At 40.7% G+C, this 13,775-nt stretch overlaps 2 protein-coding genes across 3 annotated transcripts in view; both read left to right on the forward strand.

Annotated features, from left to right (window-relative positions):
- The first annotated feature begins 249 nt into the window (after positions 1-249).
- Positions 250-5,876, forward strand: LOC105926410 (BTB/POZ domain-containing protein 17). 2 transcript variants are annotated; one of them, XM_021316507.2, is made up of 3 exons: positions 250-415; positions 1,176-1,467; positions 4,000-5,876. In XM_021316507.2, the coding sequence occupies exons 1-3, from the start codon at positions 337-339 to the stop codon at positions 5,072-5,074; spliced, it is 1,446 nt and encodes a 481-aa protein (XP_021172182.2). In that variant the 5' UTR covers positions 250-336; the 3' UTR covers positions 5,075-5,876. The 2 variants fall into 2 exon arrangements, with proteins under 2 accessions (XP_021172182.2, XP_012718175.2); XM_012862721.3 differs by having other exon boundaries at positions 251-415; positions 1,173-1,467.
- A 2,493-nt stretch (positions 5,877-8,369) lies between these two features.
- Positions 8,370-13,775, forward strand: part of map2k6 (mitogen-activated protein kinase kinase 6) — a 44,450-nt gene continuing 39,044 nt past the window's right edge. Inside the window, exon 1 of the mRNA XM_012862848.3 lies at positions 8,370-8,751. Coding sequence (XP_012718302.1) covers positions 8,661-8,751 — 91 coding nt within the window. The 5' untranslated portion in view covers positions 8,370-8,660. The remainder of the gene's footprint in view (positions 8,752-13,775) is intronic.

Consider the following 13,775-nt stretch of genomic DNA (forward strand, 5'->3'; position numbering starts at 1 on the left):
AAGTCAGATAGAAATTGGCTGCACAGAGTTATTGATGATTAAAAAAAAACGTTTTCTTCCAGCTCTGGAATCTTATTTATAATCAGTGAAACTCTTTTCTTTTCCCTTTCAGAGTATTAAGCTCTGTGAGGTTCATCAGCCTCATTAGATCAAACGATCAATGCCATCCAACCAGTACTGATGAGGATAGAAAAAGTCAGTCATAGTGATAAGCGCAGCATCAACCCCAGTTTCCGCCCACCAATCAATGATGGTAGCAAGGTCCCCTCAGATTTTCACATAGCCGGGCTCCTGGAATCAGACGTCTAACGGCAGTGAGGACGGGCAAGAGGGAAGATGATTAAACGGGGGGATCTTGTCCACGCAGGAATGTTGCTTCTGACCGTGTGGCTGCAGATGGAGGCAGCTGCTGCAGGTAAGCCATAACTAAAACTAAACCAGTCAGCATTGTTTTCATTTTAGGAGACCGGGCAATATATTGCAAAGGAGAGTTTGATGAGATGTAACAAAACTGAAGTAGAGATAGAGGTGGGGATAAGAAGTAAATTACTCTTTTTTTTTTTACTAAAAGTAGAATAATTGGACTTTGGAGCATTACAACTGAACACAAGAGTTCATATAGTGGTAATCAAGTTAAATATATTTAAAAAAAAACATGTTGGGTGACTCCTCTAAAATGGAAAACCTGAGTAACTAACTGATTTCTGTGACTTTTGGACTCCACTATAAAAGATTTCTGCCGTCTGTGCATTGACTCACTAGGAACCTCACAGCCAGCGGATGAGTTCACAGTGCGTTCTGTCTGCATGAAGCTTGGGGAAGGAAGTGTTACACATTTGTGAGAATCAGAAAGAGGAACCGGAGTTAGACACAAATCTAGGCTCAAACCCCTGCAGTTACATGAAACCGCCCAGTCCAGCAGAAAATGAGCTGCAGGAGGTGGTGAGCTGAGACAGAGATTTAATTAAACATGACCCACAATCCTTCATTATCCACACAGCAAGTGCAGCTGGGCCGATCAATGCCATGGATTTTCATGACACTTCCCCACTATCTGCCCCAATAAATAGTCACATGCAACTGGTTGGCAAGCTCTGAATGTGAGCTGAATTCTGGGCGTGACATGCACTAACTTCCCCAGTGCCTCCCTTTTATTCTTCCCTCTGTTGAAGCAGGCCTGCTGAAAGCTGACCTCGCCCAGGACGGAAGCAGCGACACGAACACCATCAGCCACTCCCAAGCCCTGGTGCAGCGCCTGGAGGCCCTGCTGGTTCAGGGGAATGGAAGTGATGTGTCCCTGCGTGTGGAGACGCCCAATGCAGACGAGGTGAAAGTGATCCAAGCCCACTCCCTGGTGCTCTCCCTGCAGAGCCCGGTGTTCGAGGAGATGCTGCTGAGCCGCAACAGCAGCACCGTGGTGCTTAGAGAGAGCTCCGACTGTGCCGCTGTGTTCGACAGGTTCATCAGGTGAGGCTGGAAGTGTAAATCCTAACCCCATCCCACCATTAGAGCCTAACTGAGTTATCTTGTGACCCAGCGGGTTGTGCCATGCCTTACACCTAAAACGAAAAAACAAAACAAAACAAAACAAAAGAAGCAAAGACTTATTATAAGACCAAGAGAAAACTGATGAATGAGGAGAATTGCTGAGCTGCTCATTGAGATCTGTGGTGCAACTATAAGATGATTATATAACTGATTGGACTGCACAGAGACAATAATCATTATAATTAATGCACAAATATATATTTTTTATTTCACATGCACTAATGAGGTTCTTCAATACCAGAATCTTTCCTTTTTCTGGACTGATAAAATAATCTTGTTCAAGCCCGAGGCTGAGCCTTTCAGCGCAGAAACAATTGAACAAACTCAATGTTGGACATTATTTACATTTTGTACTTCAGCTATAGAGAATTAGGATAGTTGAGTTTTCAAAGTAAAACTCATAGATTTTAGACTCATAAGATAACAGCATTTAACAGAAAAAAACATTTAGCTAACCAAATCCTTTTATCTGTATGTGCATCTCTCATCCACATGCAAAAAAATGAATCTAGCATTTATCCTTTATCTTCTTTTCACACTTGCACAATATCACGTTGTGCACAATGCCTCAATAGCAAATAAGCTATTTTTTTTTTATTTGGAGGTTTTTCACTTTATTGGCATGCTTTCTTTTTAACACAGTAGGCTGACAGGAAAGGGGCTGGAAGAGGGAGAGAGACATGCGGCAAAGGACCGTGAGTCGGAGTCGAACCCGGGTCGACGACTAAGGCCTCCGTACATGGGTCGCGCTACCCACTGTGCCACTAGAGCAAATAAGCTATTTTGGAAAGTTATTATTATAATTCTGACAATATATGTCCTGACTGTTGCTGGCCATATTGCCACATTGCCATGTTGCTGGCATTGTTGACTTGCAGCAAGAAGGTCCTGGATTCAAATCCCAGTCTGGGGTCTTTCTACATGGAATTTGCATATTCGTACCTGCCCTTAGTTGCAAGTATGATTGTGTGCATGGTTGTTTGCCATCTGGATTATGCTGTGTTGCCCTGTGATGGACTGATGACCTGTACAGGCCTAACCCTGCCCCTTATCCAATGACCGTGACCCTTTACGGATAAGTGGGTATAGACAATGGATGCATGATGGATGGATGGATGGATGATGAACATATAAGAAAGAAAACACATTAAAAAAGTACATTGCAATGGCATGATAAAGGAAAGTAGACTTGTTTGGTTCTGAATCTAGGGAGGTGGACTTGTCTTGAACCAGAAGGCCTGGGTGCTAAACACATCTTTAATATATTTAAGTGCTAACCTTGTGATGGATCAGGGTGTCCAAGATATAGTCCGCCTCTCACCCAGTGATGGCTGGAGGTAGGCAGATGATGATCTATGATGTCCATGATGGTGATCTATGATGAACATTGGATCGCTAACGATGGATTATCCTGCACTTACAAGTTACAATCTGTCATGAAATGCAAAGGTCACATTGTATACTTACAGGAATTGTGTGCATTTTCAGAATATAAAAGGTTACTTTCTTGGAATTTGCTAATTACTTTGTGATACAGGCTTACCATTATCCAGAAAACAACAGAACTACCTGTTCTGCTTTCTGGAACATATGGCATCTATGGCAAACATTGTCAGTTCCACGTGTAGCTTCAGCATCCTTAAACTTGGAATACAAAATAACAGTGAAAAAACAGGAAAATGGCGCATTTATGAAATGTACAAGCTGGAAGTCCATGATGTTGTTTAGCAGTTCAGCAGCAAATACCGTGATGTACAGTAGTTGTTCAAAAAATGCAATAGAGAATAGAGAAAACTGAAAGGTTTGACCCAAACAGCATATAAAGATATGTACACAGAATCTGGAGAGACTCCAGTCAACTTTACGGCTCTCTTAGAGACTTCTTTGCGTAAGGGCTATTTCACTTTGGGACAAATCGTGATCGCTGATTGGTCAGTTACAGACTAGCCTCAAAGATTGATTGACAGGTGGCGACACGACAATTCAGCAACCAGATGTTTAGAACTGTTACACCTCGCAATTGAAACGTATGTATTTAGGCATACACTTAAAGATAACTCCAAAATGTAACGGGAACAGTTTTTGCCTGCAATTTTGATTGGGGCGATGCACTATAGCAGCCCAAATAAAAAGCCCCTGTTCAAAAGGTTCGAATGGTTTTAAGATGTACTGAGAAAAATGTAAGTTCAGATAATAATTGAAAACCTAAAATAAAAACTGGTCATTAAAAGCAACAAAACCACCGAGAATTATCAACCCAACCTCAAATCTTAACAGCAGGTCTTAGCTTCTTTAGCTCACAGTTCTGCTGATTGTTTGAGTTTTCTCTACAGATTGCTAATTACCTGCTCAGCAATACATTTTCAAAACAAACATTTATAAATATGTGCAAGATTTGTTTGTTTGGCGGGTAACACTCGAAAATGTGAACCCGTTGTCCTCTTTTCGCAGATATCTGTATTGCGGAGACATTTCGCTTCGTCTCGACCAGGCCACACCTCTGCACAAGCTGGCCACCAAGTACCAAGTGCAGAGTCTCCAGCAGGGTGTCACCCTCTACATGACCCAGAATATGGCCAGACACTCCCCTTCAGGTCATGTGGCAGGCTGGTACGAATATGCCCTGCAAGCGGGGGACGTTGTGCTGAGGGATAGCTGTCTGCAGTACCTGGCCTGGAACCTTTCAGTAGTGCTGCAGAGCGGGGAGTGGGTGACAATTAGCAGCGAGCTGCTCATGACGCTGCTGCAGCGCTCCGACCTCGTCCTGCAGAGCGAAGTGGAACTCTTTGCGGCTCTTGAGGCCTGGATTATAAAGAATGAGCCTGATGGTTTGACGGCAGAGAACGCGTTAAGAGCTATACGTTATGCCATGATGTCCCCTAGGGAGCTGTTCCGCCTGCAGACCCAGTCTAGAGTCCTGGCTCACTATCAGGAGTCAGTCCGTGACCTGCTCTACATGTCCTACCAGTTTCACTCGGCATCGCCGCTACAGATGGCCAAATACTTTGACGTGAACTGTAGCCTCTTTGTCCCGAGGAACTACCTGTCTACAGTGTGGGGTTCGCCTTGGATCATCAACAATCCAACGCGAGATGACCGCAGCACCAGCTTCCAAACCCAGCTGGGGCCCAGCAGCCACGATGCCAGCAAACGAGTGACCTGGAACGCCTTGTTTTCGCCGCGCTGGTTGCCCCTCAGCATGAGGCCGATGTACACAGAGACTGGCGCCATGCAGCCGACACGTGTGGAAGGAGGGCGCCCTCGCATCATCATCACTCCAGCCACATCCAGCGCAGACTTTGCCGGAGTGAATTTCCAGAAGACGGTTCTTGTGATGGCTCAGCAGCACGGTAGGCTGGTCGTCAAGCACGTGTACAACTTCCACCAGAGCACCGAGGAAAACGGTGACTTCTTGGCCGAAGCCAATCTGTATCGACGCACGTCCGATTACCTCATCGACAGCTCCCTCTTCCTCCATGTCGTGGTGAAACCATTATACCAAACCCTCATCACCGCCAAGAACTGACTCCCGCTATTTGACCAATCCAGCCTTCACTCATATCTGAATACTGGTCAGGTCTCTTTTTCGTTTTCTTTGGGCAACTAAGATTTTGAGTGTTCTTTTCTGGTGGCAAGTTTCTAGAGGAAAATCATGGATACACATGTCGTAGCTTGGTGCTATATTCAGTTTTCGTACTGTCAGAAATTTACAAATCCAAATTCATCCCAATAGCCTGCATAACAACCTTAAAAAAGATACCAATGTGGTTCAAAAGTTTGAAAATTTCATGATTTTGTTGTGAATTATTGAGAGTGGGAAGAACAAAGAACATTCAGCAAGGTAAATACTACTTGTTATGGTGCTATTCACTCAGTCTGGGCTTGCACACAATTACCATTGATAAAATGATTTGTTCTTCAAAGGTATTTAAAAATACAATTTTTTGAACGTTGAAGGAAATTTAGCTGATAAGATCTCAGCAGGTATGACAACTGTGAAATGTGGTTTTCCTGAAGAAATTATTAGGACCAGGCAAAAAATTACAAGTATTTGCATTTCATACCAATGGATCATACAGAGGTTATAAATGATCTTCATTTACTAAGACCACATTTTTGATAAATAAATCATTAAATTATTGCTAACTGGGAAACAAATATTGATCCCAAGAATAGATCTTTCTCTTTAATTTAATTTCTTTATTTCTTTTACCCTCCAGTAAAAAACAGTAGATATCCCAACACTTACACACTTAGTTTATTAAGGGTATGATTATTTGTGTATAGATTCATGTTACCTATTAATAAAGACTTTTATGGTTTTGTGAGTCTTTTGTGAGATTTGTAAAAAGATAATGCACTCCTACCTCCTGTCTCATTAAACTAAGTAGTCCATAATCTTCAAGTGCAAGAAAGAAAAAAATGCATTTTCAACACTTTTTACAAATGAAAATCTGAAGAGTTTTCCTTAACAAACTACTTAATTAGGAACATGGGTCTCTATTTGGGTAATTTAACTTTGAATAAATACAACTGTTCTATGTTTGCTTTCGTTAGAGAATATTAGAAAACAAACACCACCATGAAGACCAAGAAACACAGCAGACAGGTCAGGGAGAATGTTTTGGAGACATTGGGTTATAAAACAGTATCTCAATGTTTTAGCATCTCGGAGAGTACTGTTCAATCCAGCATCGTAAAACTGAGTGTAGCCAAACCGCAAACCTACAAGGTTATAGCCATTCTCCTTCGTTGAAAAGTTTGGCAAGGAAATGGTTAGAGAAACAGGCAAGAGGTTTATGGTAACTATAGAGGAGCTGCAGGAAGAATCTGTGGACAGGAAAAATACTAGTCATTCAATTCACGAACTTGGCTTTTATGGAAGAGTAGCAACAAGAAAACCATTGATGAAAATTTTGTTTGCATTTTGTCATAGGCTGTGTAGGGGACACTGCAAACTTGTGGAAGAAGACGCTCTTGTCAAATGACACCAAAAGTGAACTTTTTGACCTACATGCAAAATGCTGTGTGCGGAGAAACACTAACACTGCACCCTGAACAGAACATCGCTGCAGAACAGCACTACAGTAAAATGCTCTGGGAATGCTTTTCCTTCAGCAGGGACAGCAGAGGTGGTCAGTGGGGGTGGCAATGAGGATGGGACTAAACACAGGGAAATCATGGAAGAAAAACGGTTGGAAGCTCCAAACGACTTGAGACTGTGGCAAACAACCTTAAACAGACAGACCCAAACCTAATTGAGAACCTGTCATGATAAAAACATAAAATCCTTAAATTGGCCAATTTTCCTATGTTCTGATGGATTTCACACATCAACTTTCATCTATTCATTCATTGTCTGAACCTACTTATCCCTGGAGAGTCCGAGGGGGGTGGTCCCTAGCTCCATTTGCTATTGGCCAAAATGTAAGATGCAGGTTTGCCATTAGGGCAACACCTCAACCCGCACTACAGCAAAGTTGACATAATAAAATAGGGGGAGTGTCTACAACATCCAGGTCAAATGAGATGAAAACTATAAATGTAGATTTTTTTGTACAAACTAACCCTTATCAGTATTTATAATCCTGATCGCTCTATATCAGAATAATAAATATATATCTATTTTATATGTTTCTGTTCATCTATATATGTTAAGTGTTGATAAAACATACATGCAAAAAGACAGCAGGCCATTTTATTTTTTTTTATTTGTCTTTGCACGTGATTTTTTTTTTTTAAACATAAGACAAAACACTCATCCAAATTCATCAAAATGTGTGTGTTTAGTATTCCCCTCCGATGGACATATCAAGGTTTTTGCTATTTGGTTCTATTATATTTTCATTAATTTATTAAATTAGATTTTGGATTGCATTTATATTTGATGTTTGCACATCTTAATATGCAAACATTAAATTTATTTTAATCATTTAAAACTAAATTAGAATTATATAACAATTCACTATTAGTTTATTCATTCTGAATTTATTTACTTATAAAAATACATTCTTTTATTTACAAGACACTATGACGACAGTAATTGCGCTCAAGCAGATTAAGGTATTTGTTTAAGTACATGAAGCGTGGGATTATATCTTATTCTGGTAATTTATTTTATCTTGCAATTTTATGAGAAAAATTAAATAATGAGAATATACAATTATAGAGATACACAATGAAACTGAAGAACGAAGGAAATTGAGGTTAAAGTTGTAAAGTGATTATTTAGAAGCTGTATTTCATTCTCATGTCTAAAAATGAATGTGCAAAGCTGGAATTTGGTTAGATTTTTTTTTTATGTTGACAATAATAATGACAACATATAATAATCCCATAATAGAGTTGAATCATTTGTCCTCCACTCCTTGCGGTCGCAAAGCAAATTCGTCACTCTATGACATCATTGCCCAAATATGGTAGAGGGGATGATTTTTGTTATCGGGCTCATGTTAATAGGAAATTTTTTTTTTTAAATATCTGTTCTCTTCCAGATTTGTCAGAATATTTTTTGATATTCTGATAATACATTTACGTTTAATATATAAAATAATATATTGTAAAACACATTGTTTATTTTTTTTATTCATATTTTTAAATTTTTATAGACCACAAAGAAAAAAAAACGAAAAGGCTTTCTCCGGTTCAATGTTTTGTATTGTAAAACGAAAATGAAATACGGTCCTCTTAATACGATTCTGGGTTTTATAGTTTAGGCTGGTGAAGCAATCTCTATTTGACGAAAACTCAAAGGGAGCCAACGGCAGTCATTGAAAGCTTCGCGCCGTTTCAAACCCGCGACTTCATTTCCCACAATCCTCCGCGCTCCAAGCAGGAAGAACGTCGTCTCGCAGGGGCTCACTCTGATCCAAGTTAGGAGCTTTCAGCTGCCAGCCTTGGCTCATCATGTAAGTGCTGCGGAGAATTCTTTGCAGCGCATTTGCAAAATAACCCGCTTACCCGACGACTGCGCGGGCTGTGCATCCGTACCCGCGCCCCCTGCACGGACACGCACGGCGCGGACCCAAGAAGGCTCCAAGTGCATGAAGATCGAGGCTTGTATTTTGCATCTTTGTTGCAAAGCAAGCCGCTAAAGCTCCAGTACGAGGGCGATGGAGGGAGGGAGCGAGAAAGAAGGCAAAGTCTTTTGTGCTTCCCCTCCCCCTCATCAAAGCAGAGGGGAAATGCCTCAGCCAAAGGGAGGTAAGAACATGAAGCCGATCTGTGCAAAACTAGCCACATGCAATCACAGCTGCACGGTTTCCAACGTGCACGGCTGCAGCCCAGGCACGGCCGGTGCATTTTAAAGTTACAAGGCTTAGGAGGGTCAGTTGCATTTCCTGTTTGAGATCTTCCCCTTTGCACAGTTCCTGGTAAGACGATGCTGTGTATGCTCATACTGACGCTAATAGCAGCGCACAGGCAAGGGGATGTTGGGCACAGTCACGAGAAAAGACAAGGACACTTGAACTCTTCCTAATCAACTCTGCACGAGTTGATGCATGCCGCTCAAGGTAAATCCTAAGTGCCATGTCACGTCCAGGGCCAAAAGTGTGCAGCTTTTGGGGGTGCAGGAGAGCAGTACAAACCTGCAGCTGTCAGTGCTCAGATCCATGTCTGATTCTTAGAGACAAAATAATAGAAAAAAAAAATCTATAAATAGAAAGTGAGCTTTAAGGAGGCGGAGAGCTGCAAAGCTGCATATTCTTTTTAAAAGTCTGCAGGGAAAGAGCGTCAGCTGCTGCTTTTGTACAGGAAACTGGATATCAGCGAAACACCTGGGTGTCCACTGATGTGCAGCGTGCTCGTCACACTTTGACCCCCAAGTTAGGCAGCCTGCTGCAGCTACAGTTCCCTGCAGGCACCCAGCTCCTCAATATCTTCAGTGCAGGCTGTTTGCATGTAACTCTTGGGGGGGGGGGGGTAGCTGCAGTAAATGCAGCTCAGGGATTTTTTTTTTCTTTCCTCTTCCTCCCCTCTCTGTGTTTTCCCAGAAGTCCAAAGTGAAGCTGGTTTATTGCACAACATGCAGAGCGCACACAGAGCACACACACTCTTAACTGCAACAGGAGGGGTTGAACAGGTAGGAGAGAGAGAGAGAGAAAGTCCCGGATGGTCAGGGCCTGTTTATCAGCTACAGTCAAATGTCCACCCACCCACACAGAGGAACTGTCTTGTTGCAGCCAGCTTATCCTGTGATGAATAATGCACACGTTTTATTTATGTTCTGTACATGAATGAGTCGGTCAGGGGCTTTCCTGATAGCAGAAGTGGTTTTCGGTTGTCACTCGCTGACGTCGTTTAGTGCGCCAGGCCGCCGCCGTGCAGTCACCTAAATCTTTCATTTCAGATTTTTCTCTCATTTCTGATTTTGATTTGCAGATTCCTGAAAGAGCAAAAACGGTGCTGGCGCTAAATAGTGCTCCCACTGGTCAGCTTCAGGCCAAACAGCTGCAGATGTGAGACACTAACAGTCCTCAGTGATTTAGAGTTGGTTCGAGCAAACTATGCTGGAAGGTTTGTTGTCTGCAGCTCGTCTAGTGAGTTATTTCAAAATTAGCTGAACTGGGAAATCAGACGGTTTATTTCAAATTAGATAATTTTTTTTTTTTTTTGCCATTTTCAGGCAGTTGGCATTTATTTTATCCAGCTGGTAAACGAGAAGAGCTGCAGAAAGTAAAGTTGAAAATGCAGAGGTTTTGCATCACATTTTAATGTTTTTTTATCAGTCACAAAACTGAGAAAAACTGCAATGAGGCAACCTTTTGAACCAAGAGATCCTCAGATAATATTTATTTTTTAATTTTTTTGGAGGAATTCATATGTTATAGCTAGTTCTAACCTTGACTTAAAAGCTGGTGCCAAGCACACAACATTTAGAAGATCACGTCAAATCACAGGCAGAGGAAAAGCAATTGTCACATAAGGTTGCTTTGAAGAAATATTGATTTATCGGACCTAATGTTTTTATAGAGCTAGATGACATAGTAATTTTATCATCACTGTATTATTGTTGTACATAATATCGTAGTTGCAAAGAACTTATGGATCCATAATCTGTTTAATAATTTTGGTGATGGTTTTGGTTTATCACAGCAGAAAATGTTCTTCAAGAGCATTAATATATTCTTCTAAGGTCATTAGGAAACTATTCTAGTTCTAAGTTGGAAATTGCCAACACAGCTGCCACAGTCGATCCATTTCCATTCAGTTTATATACATAGTGCCAATTCAAAGTCATTGAAATCCATTGTATCTTTTGCGGGACAAATGGGTCCGATTTTTTTTCAACAAATATATAATCAAAATCAGTCCAATAATATAGACAGATTTAGATTCAGTTACTAACAGTCTATTTTGAGCCTAGCTGTCATACATTGCAGTTTTGTATGCCATATGGTTCAAAGCAGCCCCTCCTCTTGAACATGCATGTGGTGATGGTGGGAAGCAACATTTTTTTTAACAGGAAGACACCTGACTTCGCTACCCAAAGTAGCGCAGTACTATTCTTAGTGCAGATGCCAAAAAAAAAACCACACAAACACAAAAGCACTGCTCCAGGATTTTTATGGAAAATTATCACATCCTGCTGGCGTATTAGTTATTATTTTGGCGCTTTGTTTTTTGCTCAATTTGTTAGTAAGCAAAGCCCTTCGTGTTTATTTCTAACAACAACGGAAGTACGACACTGCACGTGTGCAGCGGGGTATGAACAAGGAAGCAGCTAACAGCTATTAGCATCTACCAGCAAACTGTGGAAACAATAAAGAAAGACTATTATACAACGCTGGGAATACCGTATGAACGTTGATGTTCACTGAAGCTGAAGCTAAAGCTGCTGAGGCTCAGATGTGACTGCAGAGTTGATTAACGTGAGTAAATGTCCATATTAATACTGTGATAATAGTAATAGCAATCTTCTTAGCCTCTACGGTCTAAAGTACAAACATAAATAGATCGATTGATTTATTGGTTCCTACCTCGATGCTGTGTCCCTGTTTCCGTTTATGAATGGGGAATTTTATTTCTCCATGGTGTCCTGATATGAGGCTCCCAGAGTTGCTGTACATTGGTTTGTTTAATTGATAGCGGTTGGTCTTCAATCCCGCCGAGCTGCCGCTTTACCGCAAGGCATTGCAGAGAGTCAGGCTTGGTTTGGCATTATTTAGTAGTGATTTATTAGTCGCCATCTGGCTTTCTGATAGTTCTGTAGTACTGCCGGTAAATGGCGCCACGTCTGTTTATATCTGCTCATCGCGCCCGATGATGTAGGTATTTTTAGGCTCAAAAAGGATTATCAAAACACTATCTGGACAGACGCCTGTAGTATATAGCCTTACTTTATCATAATCAACTGGATTTTGGTCTTTTTGGTATAGACATATATCGTGGCTATATAGCTTTTAAAAAGTCCCAAATTAGATTACTATGGATTTTTTTTTTATTGATGTTGGAAAGGTTTTTATTTTGTTTTACTTTGTTGTTTTTACACACATTTTCTATAGGACGCAGAATGATGCTTAATAGATATAGTTTAGATTTTACATTGCTTTATATTTAAAATTGCATTTTACTAATCAGTACTTTTGTTTTTGACTGACAAGATTGGCATTAGTGCTATAACAAAAGCAACATTTAGTATAGGATATTCTAGTTGAAATAGAGCTAATTTTTAGTCCAAGTACCAAATAAGCAGTGAAGTAGCTCCATACCATGCTCTTGAACGTATTGTTTTGTTTCATGATTTGTGGAACCTACAGGTAATAAGACCCAAATATTATTCAAGGTTTTAAGGGTTGTTTTGTATGTGTCAAATGTTATAAAAAAAAAACAAGCAACATGAGCCTTGAAAATATATAGGAACCCTGAACAGTGGACTGAATTAGAGATGCTAAGAAATTAGTATTTTTCTGGGACTTTTTGTTATTTCTACAATTATATAGGTAAGGCAAGACAAGATAAGTTTATTTGTATAGCACATTTCAATCACAAGACAATTCACAGTGCTGTACATGAACAAAGACAACTCTTAACAAATAGGTTTTTAACCTTGATTTAAAGGAATTCAAGGTTTTAGCACTTATCCCAGTTTCTATAGAGTTTGTTCCAGATAAGTGGGGCATTAGAACTAAATGCTGTTTCTCCATGTTTTGTTCTGGGTATACAGAGTAGATTTGAGCCAGAAGACCTTAGTGGTCTAGAGGGCTGACACTCTGATAAGTCTGTGATGTATTTAGGTGTTAAGCCATTCAGTGATTAATAGACAAACAGACTTCTTTTAAAGTCTATTCTCTGAAATACAAAGAGCCAGTGTAAAGACATTAAAACTGGGGTGATGTGCTCTTCTTTCTCAGCGCTCTTAATCAACTGCAGCTGTTTGATCATCTTTTTTGGCAGACCTGTGAAGACACCGTTGCACTAATCAATTTGACTAAAGATAAACGCGTGGATTTGTTTTTCGAGATCCTGCTTTGACATTAGCCCTTTAATCCTGGACATGTCCTTCAGGTGACAGACTTTAGGTACCTTTGAAGGTTCAGGCCTGAGTCCATCACTGCACCCAGATTTTGGGCCTGATCAGTACTTACTAGCTGAGGCAACCGAAGCTGTCTGCTAACTCTTGATCGCTCCTCAGTTGGTCAAAAAAATGATTACGTTAGTTTTGTTTTTGTTCGACTGTCGAAAACATCCATTCATTGATTTCTTCTAAACATTTACTCAGCGCTTGAATAGGTTCATAGTCACCTGGTGACAATGTGATGTAGAGCTGTGTGTCTAATAATGATAATGAATAGGAGAGGACCCAAGAGGGATCCTTGGGGAACCCCCCGCATGTGACGTAGAGTTACCTACTGACAAAAAAAAGTTCCTGTCCTCTTAAGTAGGATTTAAACCAGTCGAGTGCTGTACCAGAAAGACCGAGCCAGTTTTCCAGGCACTCTAAATGATTGGACTGATCAACTATATCGAATGCTGCACTCAGATCCAGTAATACTGCGGTTCTTCCACAGTCTGCATATACACGGATGTCATTGAACACCTTGCCAAGGGCAGTCTCTATACTGTGGTGAGCACAGAAACCTCTCTAGAAAACGTCAAAGCGGCTGGTTATTGTTGTTTAACTTTTGAAACACGGCTTTTTTTTCAAAACTCTTACTGATAAAAGGGAGGTTTGGAGATGAGCGTGTAGTTCTGCAGTAGTAGTTTTTCAACAGCGGTTTAATAAT

The sequence above is a fragment of the Fundulus heteroclitus genome, chromosome 10, assembly GCF_011125445.2.
Source record: "Fundulus heteroclitus isolate FHET01 chromosome 10, MU-UCD_Fhet_4.1, whole genome shotgun sequence".
Taxonomy (NCBI): domain Eukaryota; kingdom Metazoa; phylum Chordata; class Actinopteri; order Cyprinodontiformes; family Fundulidae; genus Fundulus; species Fundulus heteroclitus.